Source organism: Sardina pilchardus, chromosome 4, assembly GCF_963854185.1.
Source record: "Sardina pilchardus chromosome 4, fSarPil1.1, whole genome shotgun sequence".
Taxonomy (NCBI): Eukaryota; Metazoa; Chordata; class Actinopteri; order Clupeiformes; family Clupeidae; genus Sardina; species Sardina pilchardus.
The window spans coordinates 4,834,538-4,857,647 of NC_084997.1; the positions used below are offsets into that span (position 1 = coordinate 4,834,538).

At 42.3% G+C, this 23,110-nt stretch overlaps 1 protein-coding gene across 1 annotated transcript; it reads left to right on the forward strand.

Moving 5' to 3' along the window:
* Positions 1-2,965: 2,965 nt before the first annotated feature.
* Positions 2,966-4,288, forward strand: LOC134077731 (pepsin A-like). The gene is made up of 3 exons (XM_062533367.1): positions 2,966-3,084; positions 3,630-3,748; positions 3,989-4,288. Exons 1-3 carry the CDS (start codon positions 2,991-2,993, stop codon positions 4,067-4,069), a joined length of 294 nt encoding a protein of 97 aa, XP_062389351.1. The 5' UTR covers positions 2,966-2,990; the 3' UTR covers positions 4,070-4,288.
* Positions 4,289-23,110: the final 18,822 nt, after the last annotated feature.

The following is a 23,110-nucleotide window of genomic DNA, read 5'->3' on the forward strand; positions in this document are numbered from 1 at the left end:
ATCTTGATGGTGCGGTCAGGATGAGTCAGACCCGGAGTGCCTTGCGGATCCTACAGACAGCGGTCAGCATCTCATCAGCTTTCATCAACTGTCTCTCACTCACTCCATAAGCACTTCTTCCACCATTCATGGACTACGAGACATTGAAGCTGTGGTCCAACCACACAAGAAGCCCTCCGCTACTCTACTCTAGCTAAGCATTCTCTCTCCATCAGCGCGGGGAGAGGGGGAGAGAGCCGGGCCCACTGCAGCTTCTGAGGTGTACTGTACCAAGCAGCAGCACAAAGAATTCATGTGAAACCTGGCAAGCCACAAAGATTCCATGATACAATAACAATACGAATACATTGTAGCCTTCAAGAATCAGGAAAGGTATCTTAAAACTACAGTTTGCTTAAAACAATGGAGCAGGCATGTGACTCCAGGTGTTTAGTTAAACCACTAAACTTCTTGTGCAGGCCATGGTTATTTCCAAACTGGACTATTGCAATTCATTGTTAGCTGGCCTGCCTGCTTGTGTAGTGAGAGCATTACAGTTGATTCAGAATACTGCAGCACGCCTGGTCTTTAATCAGCCAAAGAGGACAGTTACTGCATCTGCTCCCTGCTATTTGAATTCCATGATCAAGCTCAACATCCCCAATCACCCTATTTGGTCCTCTGATGAGCGTCTGCTGTGTTGACCAACCACTAAGCCTACAAGGTCAAATTCAAGACTTTTCTCCTCTGTGGTTCCTTCTTGGTGGAATGAGGTGCCTAGTGTTCTGCATTAATGCGATGGGTCTTCCAAGAGGGGCCTGCATTAGAGTTATGGTTTGTATATTTATGCTTTTTGCTTCATTTTAATTTTTGATATTTTGTATTGTATTACTATTTTGTTTCGTGTAGATTTTTAAGACTTTTTTAAACTGTTTACTGTTCATTTCAAATAGCCTACCGTAAGTCACTTTGGACAAAAATGTCTGCAAAAACAATATCCATAACCATAAACCATCTAGCAGGGGGAGATTGAGACAGAGGAGAGACCGCACTCAACTGTTTTGACTTGTAGCACTGAGTTGGTATGACAAAACAGGAGATGGAATTCAACTCTTTGTTTATTTAGCCTCTTTCAAAGAGGGCTTTCATGTATGTGCTCATCCTAAAGCATACTACACTGTGGCCAGATCTCAGGTAGATGCAGTCTCACTTAAGTCTTTAGGAAGAGGAAACCCACATGTCTTTGGGAAGAGGAAACCCAAATGTAAGGCAAATCTAAATGTTTGCTTAGTCTCTCAGCCTCCAAACAGTAACTGCCACTTCAGTTGATTTGTGGAGCAAAGCCAAAAAAACAAGAATGCTGGCAAGACCTAATGGGCACTCAAATGCATTTCTTCTTGATTTGTGTTTTTTTCTGTATTCATACTTGTTACAAGTAGTCAAATGTACAGTATGTTGTTTTTTCTACAAGTATCACTACTTACAATAACTTTTTCATTGCACTCTTGAACAGGCTAGTCTTTTCATCTCTTCTCTGGAGCGAATCAGTTGTGATAGTCAAGAGAAGCATATCAACATCTGATATTCTCTGGCCAGATGCCAATCACTTGAGAAATGATGAATGTGTGACACTCCCCCTCGCCTGGCAGTCTCCATTAAAACAGATGGCAGTCTTATTTCCAGCAGACATTTAAAGGCATACATAGACCACATCTATTTCATCTTGGTTCATAATTAGCCATGCGGATAAATGACTCCACTCTCTCTATATAATTCCTATATTTTAGTCTGACTCATAGATCATGTACACCTGTTGAAACTGGTGATGTTCAATGACATCTATGATAGCACAGAATGGGGTCAGATATCACAGCAATTGATTCCAATGCAGCGCAAGACTATGTTTCAACCACCCAGTGTAACTTCAGAGATGTTCTTATCAATAGAAATAATGTCCATTTATGAAAGTAGAGGAAAAAACAGGGGGAAAAACTGATAAAACATATGCCAACTCCATAAAAACATACAAACATGTTGTGTATGGAAAAGTCCCTATCTCTAGCCATTATGATACTGATGAGTTGCATCACTCATGCCTATAAACTAAAGCCATGCTGTTTACCACACCACTGAACACAATCATACTCCAAAAGAGCCATGACGCATTTCATTCTCAGCTTCCTGTGCCTGGAGGATGACTAGTGAGGTAAGATTAGAATTGCATGAGATCTAAGTTTCACATTTTTCAAATCAGAAATTGTTGTTAATATCTGCAATCTTCTGCCTCAGGCCTTCTGTAACCAGAGTGTGGGTGCGTGAGTAACAAACCATTTTGAATGTTACTTTGAAAGGTGACAGGAAACGGAACTAAATACAGACCTTTGATCTTGTAAAATACTGATAATGAGATTAAAAAAAGGTGTCTGAGGCGCTGTGTTCTCTTCCATGGTACCTCTTATCAGTCGCATCAGAGGAGTACAGGAAGACAGTGCAGACCATGTGCAACAATGAGAATCTTGCACACACCTTAGCTGCACATTTGACATTTCCTAAAAAAATGCTCTCCTGTACTGCACCAATAAGAATAAGCTTGTGCATTTACTAGAGGGTCCATCATATCAAGGTCCATCCAAAAGCAATTACTGTTAAGTGATAGTGTGTTATGAACCCCCCAATGCAGAGTGGACCCCAATGGTGACTTGTTGAGGGTGTGTGTGTCAATTACTGTAATGCTGCAAGTCACGGAGAACGCTTCAATCGCTACAAACATCCACATGAGTCCACCTGTAAACAAATCCATGGTTCTGATAACCTGTTTCTGCTAGGCAGTGAGGTGAGTGAGGTTCATCCCAAAGTGATGCTCGCTAATCAAGGGAACTTCATTTAACCATGAGGGTGAGTGCACGAGAGGAGTGGGTAGGGACTAGTTTCGGAAGGGGTCCATATGTGGCTACACACTTTGTTATTCTTCCTCTCTCTGTCTACAGGTAAAATACTTTGGACAAATCAGCATGGGGACCCCAGGCCAGACCTTCACCATCCTGCTTGACAAAGCATCCTCATACCTTTGGGTCAACTCCATCAAATGCAATAGTCAAGCCAGCAGTAAGTTCCACAACCAAAATCTGACCTGCAAAAGGTTATGTAGTATGAGCAGCTGACTAGCACAGCTCTGTGGGTTATTTAAAAGCTTAGCAATGGTGCTATTGCTTCAGGAGACACACAAGTGGCTATCTCTCTGATCTTTTCAGGGATCGCACAAGTGCCAGATTAGCTGGCCTCAGAGAACAATGGCTTGCTTTGTCCGCCGCCTCCACAAAGTGTGATTAAAAGCGAGGCGGGTGATACTGTAAATAAATGAAGCTGTGCGACTGCAGTGAATGCAAAGAATGCTCGGGGCCCGCCAGGCATTTCAGGCACATGTGAGCCATCAGACCTCTGGCCCTCGTTTGATTAGGAATTCCAACTCGAGTTACACAGGGCACAACACGCTCGGGCCGTTAACGGGGATCACAATGGGAGCCAGGCGCATGAGCTGTAATTACACAGGGTAGGCACACTTGTGCTTTTTCCCCCCGACTCGGATTTTGACACCATATCCTGCTGCAAGCTCATGTGTCTCTGCTGTTAATCCCTGTGCTGTCTCGCAGTGCTCCATACACTCTTCAACCCCCAGAAAGCCTCCACCTACTCCAGCAAGGGACAGACCATGTCTGAGGCATGTGGAGCTGGAAGCCTCACAATGGTCATTGGTCACAACACTGTCTTGGTAAGAAAAAGTTATCCAGTTACTCTGAGAAGATCTATTGCTGCCCCTAAAATTCAGTGCAATTACTGTGCAAAATGTAAGGGAAATTTAAGGGAGATTTATTTTATGTGGGGGTAAAAAAACAGTCACACAAATCAAAAGAATCCTTTACAATAAACTTGTTTGGTAATAAACCAAACATGTTCTGTCATGTAAGCATAACAATGAAACTAATCATCGAAGTCTAAACTTCATTCCCAGGTGGGAGGACTCAAGATCACTAAACAGAAGATTGGTCTGAGCCTGAATGAGCCTGGCAGCTATTTTGACAGATCTGTATGAAGGCATCCTGGGCCCGGCTTTCAGACCAGATGACCAGCAAACTGTTGTGACACCATGATCCAGCCAGGTCTTATCGAGGAGCCTGTCTCTGCATTCTATCTAACCAGAAGCAATGCTACCGCTTATTTGTTGCATCAGTGTGGGATAATCACTGACGATACTAGGGGTGGCACGGTTCACAAAAGGCTTGTAGAGGGAATGGCGAGATGGCACCTGACAGATTCCCAACTACACACATCAAATTTAATCTCAAATGTCTCAGAAGCTTACACACCATGTACACCTCCACATGAACTTGGCAACAATTCAAAACTCCCACTGACCCGTGAGGGTTAAAATCTAACTGACTGTGAAATGCAAACATGCTTGAGTAGGCCTAACTGGGCCTCTGTTTGCTCCCTCCTTGTAGCATATATTTGACTGCAGCGTAGCGAGCAGTGGGCCAACATTCACTTTCATCTGCATAGGTAGGGCAATTGTGTCGGATATACTGCAGTCTCTCCTCGAGAAATGTGTGTGCACTACACAAATGAAAATACTATGACCATGGCCTTAAACATGTTATGTCTGGTTGAATACACAGCAAGAGTGTTCAGGTGGCAAGACTTGCTGCATGAGTGGGACCAAACAGTCCGATTACAACAAAATGGCCGGCCTTCATTTCTGGATCCTGGGTCAAATGCATCGCATTTCTACACTGTGTTCGACCAGGACAACACCAGAGTGGGTTTCACCCAGCAAGTTTAGAGTGCCTATGCTAGATAAATGTGTATCACCAAAAGTAGTGAAAACAAGATAACTTAACAGCCTTAGAGGATATTCCTCTTGTGCTACCTCAATAAACTCTCTTTGCATCCCAGCCAATCTGAGTGCTTCTTGCGAAACAGAGCATATCTGTTACTGACACACATGCACACACACACACACACACACACACACACACACACACACACACACACACACACACACACACACACACACACACACACACACACACACACACACACACACACACACACATACACACACACACACATACACACACACACACAGAAACATTTGCCTAGCCCCTGACATTGGCAGGAACATGAATGCAGATTTACTGGGCAGGCACTTGATGCCTAAATTCCATGAGTACCCCTAACTATCCCTCACAGTCCACTGTGACTTGACATTCCGATGTAAATACCTGTGAAATTCCTCTATTCGGAATGTGGAAGTGTGCAAACCTATCCTTTAAAAGCAGCAAGAGCGAGTCGACCAAAATTATCTGCCTCGGCTTGTTACGACATTTGGCGCGAAACGGAGAAAAAAAATCTGGGCCTTTCTTCCTGTGTGTATTCGGAGTAAATGCAGCATGTCAAAGAGGGGATTTATGGCCTCCCTGAAGGAAAAACAAGCCTCTCCCAATGATGAAAGCGTGGTTGCCCGACCTGGACAGCCCTCTCCTAGCCGTGCCTCGCTGTCGCACTAATTACCATGCTGCTGAATGGCAAGTCCTCTAAGACACATCTGACCACAAACAACAACAAAGCCACATCTCAGTCAAATGTGACGCACCGCGAGAGGCCGGGGCTCCCTGTCCATCTTTTCAGAGGGGGGTTGGAGTCCCCACAAAAGGGTCTGAGCTGGAATTTGCCGAAGTTCTTGGTTGCCAGGAGCAAAATGGCACAACCCCATGCCAACTATTAGAAAGCAAGACAAGACCATCCCCGCAGTAGAAAAGTGTCAACAAAAATGTTGGATAAAGGCCACATTCATCAATACACGAAGAGACAGAGCTAGACGGAAATGGGGTAAAGAGAGGGCATTATGTCCATCTAACTCCACAGGCAGGGACAGTCGGAGATGTTTAAGTTGGAACAGCCTTATCCTCTCACATAATGGGAGCACACAGCCGTAACCCTGGGAAAAATACAGTTGCCCTTCCTCTTAATCTATCTTGTGGACTGTCATTCCATCCTCAAAGCCATGCTATCTGAATTAAACAATCCTTAAGTGACTGTATTAGCGTTTTTTGTCAAGCTATTATCCTCTATTGACAGAGTCATTGTTAGGAAGTTTCCGCATCAGTGATTCACTTATGTCTTGAAAGCATGTTTGGTATACATATCTGACCATTTCATTCATGCTTGTTTTCCTTGATTCCTTTGCAAACAGTTTTCAAATACTTAACTCCCTTTCAAGAAAAAGCAGCTGACGAAACCAAAAAAACAACAACCTAACTATGTTGTAGCAAAGACAAGACCTTTAGCAAAAGCAAAAGTTTGACCTCTAATTTCCTCGACTCAAGCTGAGCGTGGGTAAGAGGTAAAAGGATCTCTCCTGTCTGAGTCCTTGTCTCTATCGTGAAGTCCTCTGGTGACTGAGGTTTCAGAAACCCGATGCTTACAGTCCTTTGTACTGTCTTTCATGGCACTTTTCATTTTCACCAGACACTTTCAACTTAACGTTCTTTAAGTAACTCAAGGAGATTGATTTTCGTAAAAGCTGACAGACACTTACAATGTGAGAGATTTCTTAATGAGATGGTATCAAATGTCTTTTATCGCTTCCTTTTTGACATTTGGAGGTAGAAGAATCTAGACGCAATGACACATTAAAAGTAGGATTTAAATTTCCCTTCAACAATTGTCCCTGGAAGAAAAAAAATACAGCAAAAATGAAGAGGCCATGGATTCCACTTTCAGGAAGCTGTGTGCCTGACTGCAGTGCTCTGTGGAGGCGGCAAATCAGATTGCTCGCCTGAGGAGCTGGTGTTGTGATCTCTGCTCCAAAACAAACAGACTCTTGTTTTCCATCCATTAAATCGTAATGTGATGTGTGGCCATTTCTCGCCGACTTGTGGCTGCCCTTTGGGTGCCTCTCTGTTTGTTGGGATTCTCACCATGGTGCCTTGCCTGTCTCTCCAAACCCCTGGCCACAGGTAGCGCAGGCCGACGTCAGACAGCAAACAGACTTATCCATCATCACGAGCCCTCCTGACCCGGCGCCGCTTTTCTCCAGATGTGGTGGTGTTGGGGAAAATGAACTGCAAACACCCTCTGTTTGCCCACTGTCTGTCCCCATCCTCACAGACAGAGCACGACCAAATAAGTATAGGGTCTCTGCTTTTTTGTACACACTGACAGCAGTCATATATCAGAGATGACATATATTCAATTTCCAGATCCTAATCAGTCCGTGCGAGCCAAGAGAGATATACATTCCTCATATGGAGAACAAAAATGATGCCCACAGAGCAATCAGTCTCTTGTTATTCTCAACTTCTGTTTTTACTCACTGCATGCAGATAAGGTTACCACACACAAAGCACAGCTCTGTGAAACAACCCAGCATGTGATGGAGCATGGGGCTTTCAGGGAGATGTAACAATTTACAGTTGGCTTGATTCAACTCTAGTCCACCCATCACTTCAAAAGTGACGTCTAATGTCATTTTGACACTAAGTAACTTACACACACATATATTACACCAAACAGTGTGATTCATTGCTACACTTCAGATCATTTAAACATTGTGTTGTTGGCCCTGGAGTTCAGGAATGCTGCCCAATAGAACTCCATTTCAAAACCTGATCAGGAGGCTGCATTTTAGAGTGCTGGGCTGGATCCAGAGGGTAAAAGTGAGATGGGGTTGCCGTAGAGACACGACACAGAGGCCACAGTGTTTCTCCCCAGCCAGCGGGAGACTGGAATGTTGAGGGGCATTGTGGGTAACTCTCGCTCTGCCACATACCTTATGAGATAATTACAGAATGCAGGGGACACCCTGCCAGGAGCCTGTCACACTGGCCACTGCTCAAGAGCATGCAAAGGAGCCTGTGGCTTTGTACAGTTCCAGAAGAATCCATTTGGCCTAGTGGTGTCACACCTGATCATTCAAAAATGGGATTCAGAGGTGTATTGACCAACAAGAGACCTAATGTTAAACCATTTAGACATTAAATATTTTCAGATGCAAAAAATCGAAGCACGCATGAAATCCCACACAAAATCACATGAAAGGACTTCAATTGTTCCCATCGCTTGTGCCTTTCCACACTTTTGAATGAACACATATAACTTCTGCCTTTGAGATTATCCTCCCCTGTTTACAACGTGGTTTTTCACTGAAACAAGGCCGCTCCTAATAGCCATCAGCCAGATGAACAAGACTGCTCCTAATAGCTGACAGCACAGGCTCTGATTTCTGTGAAGACTGAACACACAAACACACACACACACACACACACACACACACACACACAAACACACACACACACACACACACACACACACACACACACACACACACACACACACACACACACACACACACACACACACACACACACACACACACACACTCACACACACATGCACACACACCAGATGTGTGGGAGTGTACAGTGTCTGACACTGCTCTGTGGTTTGGCACGGGCCTAACAGATAGGATGACACTTCTCGCTGAGTGCCTGGGGTCATTCTCCGACAGGAGTGTGGCTGGACGGAGGCCAGCCCTCACCCCCCGCTATGATAAACATTTTGCACTGAAAACACTCAGAAGAAGCTTCAATGCAGGGAGGAGGGCCGTGACAAACTGACGGCCTGACGACTCTAACATGGCACAAAAAAAAATGTCAGGATGCCCTGCCTGATCTTGTGCAAATAAATCAATTGATTTCATTTCATTCCTTTTTCCGGCATCAACATTTTTTAGCTTTTGTGCTTTTGTCCAAACTGACAGAGCAACACAGCCTACACACACACCAAATTGAATGGGCAATAAGCTCTAAAAAATCCACCCACTTTCCCTTATTAAGCCGGTCCTTGTTGATGTGGTGATTTTCCATGTTCGATTGAAAAGGTGCCCTCCGCCACAGAGCAGGCCTTGAAGCCAGGTGGTGGTGGCGTTACACAACTCCTGCATTCTTCAAAACAGCCCTTCACACTCGCACGGAAGGGAGAAGGGGGAACAGCCCTCGACTCGTTTGGTTTCTCCTCCCTCCATCCCAGCTCACCATCTCCCATCCACATCTCCTCCTCCACCACCACCACCACCACCGCTGGCTGTCTCAAGCAGCAGCAGCTGGAGGAAGCTCATCAGGAGCAGACAGGCTCTGGGCTCCACAGACGAGCCCCACAGCTGGCCTCACGGGCGACCGGCAGAGCAGGCTGCCAGGTAGCCTTTGATCTGCCAGGCCTCTAGGTGCAGGGGACAGAGGTTTGTTGTTTTTTCTATGTGTGTGTGCGTGGAGATAGGATCTAAAAATAACACAGAGCGCTCATCTCCTGGAACAAACACAGGCCCACAGAGGAGCCACGAGGAGAAGGAGTGGAGGAGAGGCCGGAGGAGAGACAGACATACAACAGAGAAAGAGAGAGAGAGAGAGAGAGAGAGAGAGAGAGATAGAGAGGTGGGGTGGGGTAGCAGAGGGAATGGCCCACAGCTGGCTTCTACACAGCACATGTATCTACACCTGACTCTTGTGTTTTCCACTCTGGCCTCCTTTATGCATCCCATAGAGTAGCTGGCTGGTGGCACAATGGTGGTGGTAGTGTGTGTGTGTGTGTGTGTGTGTGTGTGTGTGTGTGTGTGTGTTAAGGGGGATGAGGTTGAGTGGCATTGTTTGGAGCCAAACGGCTGGCTCTTTTGAAGCGCTGGGCCTGCGGTCAGACAGAACACTGAGTGAGCGGCTGAGATAAGAGCAAAGCGGAGAGCAGGCCTCTCTGACAGGAGGGAATGTGTTGCACCGGGCCGATGACAGAACCTCCTGATAGCCCGTGTGTGGAGGGAGGGCAATACAAAGGCAGCCCAACACCACCAGCCTCACCCTCCTCCTACTCATACACAGCCATAATGGAAGCTCACAGGGGGAGAACACAGGGAAATTAGTCGAGGAACATGGGCAAAAATCCAATCAAGGGCAACGTACAGTGTTGCACCTACCACTGTGGAGAGCAAGCTGAAGTTTGACAATGTTTCATTTCACAAGCTTACACATGTGATAGAAAGTGTGCACGTTACCTTGATTAAACATACAGGTTAAAGAAGAGATACTCTGGCCTAAAACCAACACTTTTTTGTCAAATCAGCCAAATCATTCTAAAACTAAAACTAATATCATCTACAGTATCATGACAAGTTTCAAAACTTCAGCAACAAGTGCTGATTGGGGTATATCTCAAAGGTGAGATCACCATTTACCAAACGCAGTGCGTACGAGAGCCCACTCTAAACAATACAAATGCCCTGCTCACTCACTACCTGGGGCAGGTTGCTGCGGCCTACAGTATTCCGTCTTCCTCACTCTCACACACTCATAAATCCCCTGGAATTCCCCCCTCCGCCCCACATCTTTTCTCCATACACACACACACACACACACACACACACAAACACACACACACCAACATCCCCGCACCCAAATCGGTCTCCCTCTGCAACGACATCCCCGTCTGATGAGCGGAGATGTGTGAGTGCTGAGAGGATCTGGGCTCTGTCTGTGGAGGTGCCATGCTGCTCTGAATGATGAGGGAGGGCTACGCGTCTGAGGGAGGGAAGGTATGCCAAGAGGGAACACACAAAACGACACAACATTTCACATTGACTTTCATATCACTGGGGTGTAGTGTTACTGTTGTTCCACATATTGTTTAAGCGTGACAGCCTCCACACAAAGATGAGTTGTGTTCATGTTAGGGTAATTAAAAACACCTTCTCTGGTTTTTCTAAAAGATTGTCCCATTCGAAGTGGACGTGTGAACCATATAAATGGATCACTTCACTTCCTTTCACAAGAGTTTTTATGAATTGAAATCAGAAGCACTGTTTTTTGACTGTCCATGTAGGGCAAACACTATTGTGGTTCATAATCAGATTACCATAATAACAGACTTATTACAATAATAACAGACTTCTGGTGTTTTTTCTTGAAAGGTACAGCTTATCTGAGAACAATGGCATGTGATATGTCAAAGCAAAAGTGCTTGAGGGGTCACAAACAACACAAAACTTGAGCACCTGCTTCATCCCTTACAAAAAAATAAAACAGCAGTTTTCTGAGTGTCAAAACAGCTTTGGAGGAAATATGTGCAGTTCTTATACAAGAAATGCAGTATTTTGTACACGAAGAAACGGCACTGTACTGCATAGTATAACTGTAGTTATTTTTTGCAACTTTACATCAAAGCTTCCTGTCTCATTAAGGTCTTTGACACAATGCCCTTTTGTCTCAAATGGATTATCACCTTTTACAATCTCCACTGGAGACCATCACTGGTAGAGCCACCTGACTGATGACCATCGCAGATCACCTCTCACGACAGACGCAGAGCAGCCGAGGCACTAATGAAAGGACGAGTCTGACATCTCTGTTCAGAGAGATGACATGCACACACACACACACACACACACACACACACACACACACACACACACACACACACACATACACACACACATACACTCACTCACTCACTCACTCACTCACTCACTCACACACACACACTCACACACACACACACACACACACACAATTACATTCACACACACACACACACACACACACACACACACACACACACACACACACACACAGACCGACATACCACCCATCAGCCCAAAGGTGATGGACACTGGGATGAACAAAAGGGAAGGAACTCTGCGGCCATAAATCTCCAAGTCAGTCCCTAATTAGACCTTTGGCCATGAGCCTGACAAGCCCCGGAGAGGCCACTGGCTTCACTTACAGAGAGCGATTACCATATCATCTTTACAATCATGCCCCCAGAGTAGCACTCTACCTGCCTGGCTAGCTCTTGGCTGCAGCAACTTGAGCTAGGAAGGACTGATTGTTTTTTATTATTATTTGGGGGGTCATACCAACAGTAGGCTAATCGCTGAGAAATAGAAATCTATATAAAAATGATTGGAGTTTTCCTTTAAGTCTTTGAGAATCATTTGCTGTTGATTTTACTCCAACTATCATCTGTCGCACACAGGTGGCTGGTCCAGGTTTCCGACCACTCTCTAACAATCTTGATTAGTTGGACAACAACAGGAAACCGAATGGAATTCATGGGTCTTTATGGGTATTCTTTGTGTATGGGTAGTCACTTACAGCAAAACACACACCTCAGTCTCAGATAAAAAGGACTTCTATGAATCAGATCGGATGGAAATTGCACATCAATGTGAACTATTATTACTTTGCAAAAACGGTGGGAATATGCATGCACATGGGAACTGAGATCTAGACGTCAAATATAGAAGAAATGGCATTGCTCTACTCAGATCAGAGATCAGATGCTTTGAGAGAAAAAAAATCTGTAAAATCAAAGATCAAGTGAGTCGCACTAAAGTGGGCTGTCTATCTTATTTCCCTGAACATATGAGAGATGGTTATCACTGCACAGGTCTGCAGTCACATTCCTCCCAGACTGACAGCAAGCTCTGCACTTCAGCCACAAAGCCAACCCTGTTCCTCAAGCTTCACTACCGCTCCTTAACGACCTCGACCCCCAGCACCCACCACATGAACACCACCCCCAGCCTTCAGCTGCAGACCACCCCATCGTCAGAGCCCAAGTTCTTCCCCAGTCTCTAGACACCATAGGTTTAAAGGGTCAATCAACAATCTACCTGACAGGGTAATATACTGTATACAGGGGGATCTCCTCAACGCACACTAGGCGCCAAGGTCAGAAGTAAAGGAGATGTTAAGAAAGGAACAGGTTCATGTTCCAAAGTTTTATGTACAGCCCTTACCATCTGTCTTCATGTTGGTAGCCTTCTCACTGTTGAATAAAATAAGTTCTATGCTCTGGCACCATATTTGTGTATATCTGTTCTTTCCTTACGGATCCTTTCATTTGGTTTTACATTGCCGTTTTGCTCATTCTAACATTACATAAAAACCCAGGTAGTCACTAAAAGCAATAGGCTAGTTATCTTACATAAAATGTGAAATATTTCGTAGGTACCGACTACATCTCGCCTTACATGATGTCAGATCATGTCACACATAAGAAACTGTGTAGACCACTCTTAACATTGCACGATCATCAAAGATTACCACGTGGGTTTTATGACAACTTAGATGATTTCTACATAATACACCATTCAAATGAACAGGCTGTCCAATTAGGCTACACGCGTAAAAGTCGATGATCTGTCAGTGACTTTGAGGAAAGGAACACATCGTAAACAGAAGGTTGCCTTCGTATGCGCAGGTAAACACAATTGTATCCCTGAATCTCCCCTCCGTTCCATCCATAGTCAAGTGCAAACCAAGGAGTCAAGGGCACTTTCTGTCGATAATGCCTTTGACCATACAATAGAGTCACCATACAAATGTGACCATTAGCGTACATACCTTGGATACAGGTGTCTTTTCTTCTTTCTTTTTTTCCACATGTTGGTCCAAAGGCATCTGAAGAAAATCGTCTTCGCAACATATAAAACTCACTGTGCATCCCATCCAGGCAAATTCAGTGGAATGATCCGATGACCCATTCAAACGAGGAAACTAAAAATGTAGACTTTAGTCCACTTCAGGTCCTTGCAGAAGGAAAAAGCCGCAAATCTGAAACTGCAACTGTTTCTCTCCAACAGGTAAGACTTGGCTACACCACTTGCTCTCCGATTGATCAGAGCTGTGATTTCAAATTAGGAAATACATTCTGTGTACGAGTTGAAACCGACATCTTAATAGGTTATCTCTCCTATCTCTAGACCATGGCCAAGACTGTTATCCTTTTTTTCCTGCTTGCTCCCATGCATAATTTCACATTCAAGCGCCCTCCCGCTGTTCAGGAAGGGGAAGGATTCGAGAATGGGGCAAGAAGTTGGGATGTGTGTGTAATTCAACTCTCCCTCACCCTCCCTCTCCCTGCTTAAACTCAGCGCCAAAATGTGGGCTCATATTATGCACATGCACGTGTGTACACAGTAATTCCAGGGGAAATATGTTTCCTTCCGTTTTTGACAGTATACGTCAAACACACAGTTGCCCTTGACCCGATTACGTTGAAATATTATGTATCAGTAGGCCTACAACTCTAAAACCGAAGCATTAATGCAAGTTACTGTATACTTTAACACACTTTGCCTTATTTTCAGCGAAGTACATATCCATTTCTTTATTTGTGCTTCTGATTTAAGATAGTAGCTGGGGACTACAATGCACTTGTACCTTGTACACATTTCAAGGATGTGTTTATGAACCAGCAATTTACAATTGCTGTTCTCAACATTCAAATAGATTTGCATTTGATAAGAGCACTTATCTTGCCAGAGGAGGAACAAACAACCCTTCATAAAATTGCAAACTTGACACCCTGAATGTAACACTTTTCATCCATTCACACCAAAGGTCCTTTACTAGTGTGTTAGGGTTATTTTGAAATGAAGATGAATTCCAGTCCCATACTCCAGAGTGATCAGTTTGAGTATCTACAACTGTGCTTCCACACCCACCGTGTGAATTTATGTCCATGAGGTAATAGCTCAGATGCAATGCCATGTGGCTTTAATTAAATGTGATGATGAGTGGGTTGTGGATTGTGGGGAGGGTTATATGATATCATCTTGTCATAAAACTCAGATATACTAATTCCCAACAAAACAACAATTGTCTTCCGTTGAGGTCATTTATCTGTGGGGAAAAAGGTGTCACAGCACATTGCATTGCTTCAGTATCATACTTATGTTGCCTTCTCCAACGAACATATTTAGCCTAACCTAGATAGTGTTTCACTATTATAAAAAATACTTCCATGCATAATATATGCCATTTTAAGACATGTTGAGACTTTTTCCAAGTCAGCCTTTCATACTTTATCTAATGCATCTTGTTCAGACTACAGTGTTAAGTAGCCGATCCACGGGACTAAGCGGACTGTTTGTCGTCTTTGGCCCACACAACCAGGCCTGATAAGAAGAACTTAAATAATGACTTCCTTCCAAGGCACATGTATTCTGACAGCTGCCACTGAACTGAACGTTCTTCATGGGAGTGGTCCTTCTGGCTCAAATCTCAGAACAAAAATATTTGAATCCGTTCCTGCAACATGTGTGTGTTTTTTTAGTTAAAAATTAAAACAATTCATATGTGGAAAGGCTTTTTAACTTTTTAACCCATTTTTTTCTCTCTTTCTTTTCTGGAGCCACACCAGACCTACTGGTCTATCAGTCTACCCGGAGCATCTCCACTTCTGCTGACTGAAAATGTGCCCTTTGACAGCCAAACCTACTTTGAACCCGCCAACTGAACTAATTCATAAGATCCCAATCAGCTTCCCAGGAATATCCCCAGTGCCGGTGTCAGACATCTGTCAGAGTGCACTCACTACAGAATCTGGGAATGGATGAGTTGAGAGAAAGCATCTGTGAAAGCTCTGATAAAGATCGTGGGACAGTGATGCCTGATCATGCTCTGGAAGCATCTTATCCTTGATGGAACATCCTCATCATACCCTGTCATTTCCCCTTCACTCTCAGATGTTGGATTGTGTAGGTGTTGGCCAAAGTTCTGCATTGTTACAGGAAAAATATGTGTACAATTCAAACAAAAGAGAGTTTGTGTAGGAATTTTCAAGCCTCTGATGTGAGATGTGCACTTTTGCTTGCAACTTCACCAAACACTACAATGCAGGGATTTGTCCATACTGCAACACATCTGTTTTCATTATTTAACTCAGCAGTGTTTTGTCATAAAATAGATTTTGTTTTTGGTTGAGTTTTAGCAGAGACCTGTCAAAAACTGTAATAATTCCCAACATTATGGTTGTGGGATTTGGCAGACACCTTTGTCCAAAGCAACATACAAATAAAAACAATACAATAATTAATTTAACAGTGAACAATTTAAAAGGCTGGACTATATTAGGGAAAATAGCAAATAAACAATAATGTCCATTCAATCAATCATATACATGTAATAACAATAACAATGGCATGGTAAGGCTACATTAACAAGAGTAGCAATAATAAATAACGATGCAAATTCAATTAACGACCTAATAAAAATAAATAGTACTGTATTATACAAACCATAACCCATAAGAAGCGCTTAATAGACTAAGTGCATTTTGAACAGATCAAGACCCCTTTTGAAAGATCCAAAACAGGAACAGAGAGTACTGTAGGCCTGCTGGGCAACTCATTCCACCAGCATTCTGAATCAATTCTGTAACAATCTTTACTTGCAGGTACACCAGCTAACTCAGAATTACAATCACTGTGTATTTCTTTTACCTCAAAAATCATCTTGGCTCTAGAATCATTGCATAGTTCTGATGTTTATTTTACCAGGGAAATATGTAAGCCACAAATTAAATCACTACATATCAGAATATGGAAAGAAGGGGGAAGCAGTTATGCAGGGCACCATGGCCACAGCAGAGCCATATAGATACATCAGAGAGGGTTAAAGCGGATCTTTGGATACATCATTACACAAATTCCATGGTATTTTCTGTCTGGAGATTATGACATCACATCTAAATTTATGAGGAAATTTCAAGATTCCAAAATCTCCATGGTAATATTGTCAAACATACAGCATTCTCAGGTTTTTGTCTAGAGCTACATTTGTGAATTTGACTACTGAGGATAGGCCTACTGTGGTAAGAATAACTTTTCTATTATTTGATTATTTTATTAGAGTGCATGAAAAATGCACTCTACTGTTATTCCACTTATTCTTATTATAGTTCTTATTCTTCTTCTAACGCTTTTTGTGCGTTTAATGCGGCTTCAACGGTTTAACTTTGAAACTTCATTCAAACTGTGTCGCGTAGATCTTACTTAGGTGACTGGAGACATGTATTTTTCAACTTTGTAACTTTTATACTTTTTAAACTATTTAATTAAAACTATCAAAATTTCCCCATAGACTTAACATTATGATTATGACATCACCGATTAGAATCCTATGCCAGAACTCTCTCTCCCAGGCTTTTAGAATCCTATCCCAGAACTCTAAGGCTTCTAGAATCCTACTGTATGCCAGAACTCTCTCTCTCAGGCTTTTAAGCATAAAGTCTGGCTCTAATAAGACTACAGATCCTATTCAACTGTTCCCTGTGCCCAAAACTGTTTCAAAATAAAAATCCTCACTACCATAATTCACTATCAAATCATTCAACCATTTAAACTACTCAACTATTTAACTGTTCAGCCATTTTAACTGTCAGTTGTCATCAACTATTTAAACTACTCAACTATTTATACTCAACTATTTAACTGTTTGGCTATTCAAACTGTCAGTTTTCATCAACTATGACTCCCCTCCAACTGTTTCTACTGCCTGAAACTAAATTCACTATTAATTAATTCAACTATTTAAACTACTCAACTATTTAACTGTTTGGCTATTCCAACTGTCAGTTTGCATCAACTATGACTCCCTCCAACTGTTTCTACTGCCTGAAACTAAATTCACTATTAATTCATTCAACTATTTAAACTACTCAACTATTTAACTGTTTGGCTATTCCAACTTTCCGTTTTCATCAACTATGACTCCCTCCAACTGTTTCTTCTGCCTGAAACTGTTTCAAAATAAAAGTCTTCACTAAAATAATTCACTATTAATTTATTCAACTATTTAAACTACTCATCTATTTAAACTGCTCAACTATTAAGTGTTTGGCTATTCCAACTGTCCGTTTTCATCAACTATGATTCCCTCCAACTGTTTTTACTGCCTGAAACTTTTCAAAATAAAAGTCCTCACTCAAATAATTCACTATTAATTAATTCAACTATTTAAACTGTTCAACTATTTAACTTTTCATCCATTTTAACTGTCAGCTGTCATCAACTATGACTCCCTCCAACTGTTTCTACTGCCTGAAACTGTTTCATAATGAAAGTCCTTTCTACAATTATTCACAATTAAAGAAATAAACATTTAAACTGCTCAATTAATCAACTGTTCAGCCATTTTAACTGCCAGTTGTCTTAGACTATGACTCCCACCACCTATTTCCTCTGTGCACAATTGTTTCAAAATAAGTCATTAGTGTCCTTATTCCGTATTTAATAATGTAACTATTTAAACTATGCAACTATTTAACTCTTTAGCCATTCCGAATTAGTTGTCATCAGCTATGTATCCCACCAACAGTTTCCTCTGCCCACAACTGTTTCAAAATAAAAGTCCTCACTACCATAATTCACTATCAAATAGTTCAACCATTTAAACTACTCAACTATTTAACTGTTCAGCCATTTTAACTGTCAGTTGTCATTAACTATTTAAACTACTCAACTATTTATACTCAACTATTTAACTGTTTGGCTATTCCAACTGTCCGTTTTCATCAACTATGACTCCCTCCAACTTTTTTTGCTGCCTCAAACTAAATTCACTATTAATTAATTCAACTTTTTAACTGTTCTGCCATTTTAACTGTCAGTTGTCATCAACTATTTAAACTACTCAACTATTTAACTGTTTGGCTATTCAAACTGTCAGTTTTCATCAACTATGACTCCCTCCACCTGTTTCTACTGCCTGAAACTGAATTCACTATTAATTAATTCAACTATTTAAACTACTCAACTATTTAAACTATGCAACTATTTAACTGTTTAGCTGTTCCAACTGTCCGTTTTCATCAACTATGACTCCCTCCAACTGTTTTTACTGCCTGAAACTAAATTCACTATTAATTAATTCAACTATTTAAACTACTCAACTATTTCACTATTTGGCTATTCCAACTGTCAGTTTGCATCAATGACTCCCTCCAACTGTTTCTACTGCCTGAAACTGTTTCAAAAATAAAAGTCCTCACTCAAATGATTCACTATTAATTAATTCAACTATTTAAACAATTCAACTATTTAACTGTTCAGACATTCTAACTGCCAGTTGTCTTCAAATATAACTCCCACCACCTATTTCCTCTGCCCACAACTGTTTCAAAATAAGTCATCAGTGTCCTAATTCCGTATTTGATAATGTAACTATTTAAACTATGCAACTATTTAACTCTTTTAGCCATTCCGAATTACAGTTGTCATCAGCTATGTATCCCACCAACAGTTTCCTCTGCCCACAACTGTTTCAAAATAAAAGTCCTCACACAATAATTCTCTATTAAATAGCTCAACTATTTGAACTACTCAACTGTTTAACTTTTTGCTCATTCAAACTGTTAATTGTCATCAACTATGACTCCCCTCAACCTTTTCTCTACTTCACCTCTATCTTTGTCTCAATTTTCATGCACTCGTAATTCCCTGGAATTGCTTTCTCTAGTTATTAATGCTATAGTTTGATTATTGTTTAATTAATGCTCATCTTTATTGTTGTTTGGAAGAAAAAAATAACGACAACATAGTAATTTTCATTTCATTCATTTTATTTATGTGGACAGTGCACATTTACATTTCTGTAAAATGTACCAGTGTTGGCCGGTGACTAAAGTGTAACTATATTAAGTTGTTTCATTGTTGCCCCTCTTGTTATTGTTATTGCTATTAGTATTGGTATTGGTGAGCTTCATATCTCACTCCTTTTCTTAACCTTTCCCCTAGATAAGAGTGTACTTCATGACAGAGTTTAAGGACGTGGCAATGAAGCCAGGAGGTGGAGGAGAGCCAGCTGATGATGGGCAGGGCCCTGAGAGGAAGGCAAAGGGCAGAACAGCTCATGGATGGGGAGTCCTGATCAGCTGCCTCCTCTGCACTGCTGCTCATCATGATCAGACTGAGGCCACTGTGGAAGAGGGGGAAGGAGAATACCGAAGGTCAAGGTTTCAGACAAACTTCAATCACGACATCGGTGATATTATCAATAGTACTGAACATGGAAAGGCTGAAAATAAGGTTGAGGAAGTGAGAGAGAAACAGAAAAAGAAGCAGAGTCAGGAGAAGACGCAGGGAAAGGCTTGGTACGTTCGTTTATTTAGAAAAAGGGCTGCCCCAACCACCACTGATCCATGGAAGACAGATATGATGAACAAGGAAAGGCAGAGGCAAGAGAGTTTGACAAAGGCAGAGGCTTGTCTGGAGGCTTTCTTTCAGCAACAGGAGAAAGAAAGAAACAGACTCATCGTCAGGTATCAGATTCAGAAGAGCCGAAAGGTTGTTGAAGCCAACCAGGTATGGAGCTCTCTGCCCATGAGAGCAGATGATGTCATCAGGTCTGTGACCTTCCGTGTGCCGAGTCCATGCAATGTGCAGCCTCTGAAAGTTGGATTGTTCGGACAGAGAGATGCTGAGTGGTGTAGGGTGTTGGCCGAGGTCCGGAAGACCCAGATGGAAAAGACACTTGAGCAGAGGAAGACCTCTCAAAGTGGCAAATCTGTTGATTGGAGGAGAGATCTTACCACTCTCTTTATTGGCTGCACCGTGTTTCTCTGTGCATGGTTCTGTACTAATGCTCTCTAAAGCGATGGACCCTTCCCTCAGTGATGACTGAAGAGGCTGGGACACTGATACTGCACAGAGAAGCAATTCCTCTTGAGAAGTGCTCACACCTGTGATAAACAGAAGGTCTAACTTCATTTTGTTTATTTCAATAAACTATTTTGATTGAATAAAATGTGTTTTTACTGGAATAACATGTAATATATAACAAAGATATTTTCCAAAGATGTATTGAACCATATTTCTAAGTGTCTGATATATTATTTATTTTAACATTTAATTTATATTTTAAAAAAAAATGTTATTGAATAAAATATATCTGCATAGGCTATACACATATACAGTTATGTGTAGCCTATGCATTTGACAAAAGTGGACTATATTTTTAAGAAAAGTTTGTAAATCTTTGCTGTTCAAGATATCAGTATCATAATATGATTGTTTTGACATCCACTGATGTTTTTTTTTTTCTTTTTTGGAGGCAATACATGAATAATTAATGACGGAATCAGAATCAGCTTTATTGGCCAGGTTTGAGTTAACAAATAAGGAATTTGACTCCGGTTTATCTTTGCTCTCAAGCGTAACACTCAACAATGACATAACAAGGTTATGCAGTGACCTGCAGAGTGCACTGTTTGCTTGGTCTCATCTGATGCAGGGCTGAAAAGCTTCATTTTCACTATGTACAATTGGTGTCAAACTGTATTGTCTGGTACTGTACACAGTCTATGGTCCAGTTCTCATTCGGACCTGAGCACTACAGTTTAACGCTTGCAGAGGATGGCACTCTTGGTTCAGGAATGGTTTGCTAATGCAGGAAGCAAACGTTGTAGCCTTCGACACTCTCAAATAACAAGAGGACCTCGATGACATAGGTACAAAAACAAGTTTTGCAACCAGAAGAATGACGTACATTGCTAATTGTCATCACCTAACCTCTGTCATAGCTGATATATGTGTGTAGCCTATATTTCATGTTTTCTTCATACTATCTGAAAACTATTACGTGTATGTGCACATGTTTGTTGAACGTTTTAACTGACACTATAGTAAATTATTCTTCACATGAAAAATATGCAAAGAACTGGATGGCAGGTTGCAGCTTTTGCATGGACATAAGAGTAGCACGGTTCTTCCTAAGACCATGTACTGCTCATTGTGTGTAGGTTATTGAAAGTTAACTCAGCTGCATGTGAGACGTTGACCAATGTAGGGGCATCACTGTCACAACAGAAATGAAAGCGTAAGCGTTAAGTTCTGTCAGGAAGACTCAATTCTCATTCATTACTTTCGACCAATCACCAGTCTGCATCAGTCTTTAAAATGACACGTCTTTGCACCTGCTTTCCGCTTTCAGGTGCCGATTTTTCGATGTCCCCACCATCCCTCCCTAACCACCACCAGTTTGGCCTTGTCCAGTGTCCAGGGGGAAGCCTCCGCCCCCCTGCCGTCATTCCGGCAGGATCTGCAAAGGTCTGCACACACAGTCACACGGGGCCTATGCCAAAGACTCTCATTGCTGCTTGTGTCGTAAATCCTTTGATGGATTAAAACATATGTTAACTTTCATCATGCCTGTCCCCGAGTCTTTCTGATAGAACTTCCGCAATGCTGCGCCATTCTGTCCACATGAACTGGTGCATGCACCTCAACAGCATCCAGGTCAATAGACCCCAAATTATTAAATTATGTCACCTTATCTGACTCTTTTAGAAGAACTCTTTTACCTTATTCAACCCACATTTTGTCACCAATGCAACACATCAAACAGTCTGATGAGTGAAAGGGCATATAGAATTGCATTGAAAAAATGTGTATGGCTTTTACAGTTATGAACTAAAAGTGACTCCTTAAACTCCATAAAGCAGCCTCCAAATCAACACAGTGGACGGTTCTTCAACCTTAGCATGCCACCGTATCGTGTGCAGATCCCATGATGGGTCCGTAAGAGGCTAAAGCCAGAGGGAATCTCTTTAGGCTTTGCCCTGTGCGTCCAGCAATAAGCGAGCAGCACTTTCCAGGAAGACTCAGCAGCAGAGCGGCCAGCTGAAAGGTGTGTCATCTGTTTGCTGTTGATGCGCCTCTGTCCGCCTGAGGGGCAGCTGAGGGCCTTCCTGTGTTTTCACAGATGCCAAGATAGATGGAGGGGATGAGGACCGCACAGTTCTGAAAATCCTCTCATTTCGCTATATGACGCGATTCCAGGGAGTTGGCTTGAGGGGTATAAGGGGATGGGCTTTACATTGCTCGTCTCTGCATTCCAGCAGACAAAGTTACAGTATGTTTATAATAATACACTTACTCATTTCATGCATATGGCTTTCTGGAATTTCTCTGGCAAGCAAACATGACTAAAGTAGCATTTTCTGATTTAAATTCCGATAGCTTTTTCAGGCACTTTGGTCTTTGAGACAATGACACATCACTAGACACTTTTCCTCAGTTTTGGATTAAAATTCCAATTCAGCGTTGGCGTTTCTCTCATCGTTGTGTCCATCTTTGTTTGGACACTGATAGATGTTAATACCCCATGCCAGCTGAAGAGGTGAGTGACCGTGCCTCTCTGCAGGAGCCTCCCCGCACCCTGAGATCCTGGCTGCAGGCAACCGTCCAGTCCAGCCCTGCACCCCAGCTCCTCATTTTAAGAGCGGATAATCCTTTAATGGGGAT

What these genes read in the sequence shown, in the direction of transcription:
- LOC134077731 (XM_062533367.1), top strand. Translation starts at nt 2,991, where the DNA reads ATGGGGACCCCAGGCCAGACCTTCACCATCCTGCTTGACAAAGCATCC. An exon ending in ATGCAATAGTCAAGCCAGCA is followed by an intron (nt 3,085 to 3,629) that starts GTAAGTTCCACA and finishes GCTGTCTCGCAG; the next exon opens with TGCTCCATACACTCTTCAAC. An exon ending in TTGGTCACAACACTGTCTTG is followed by an intron (nt 3,749 to 3,988) that starts GTAAGAAAAAGT and finishes CTTCATTCCCAG; the next exon opens with GTGGGAGGACTCAAGATCAC.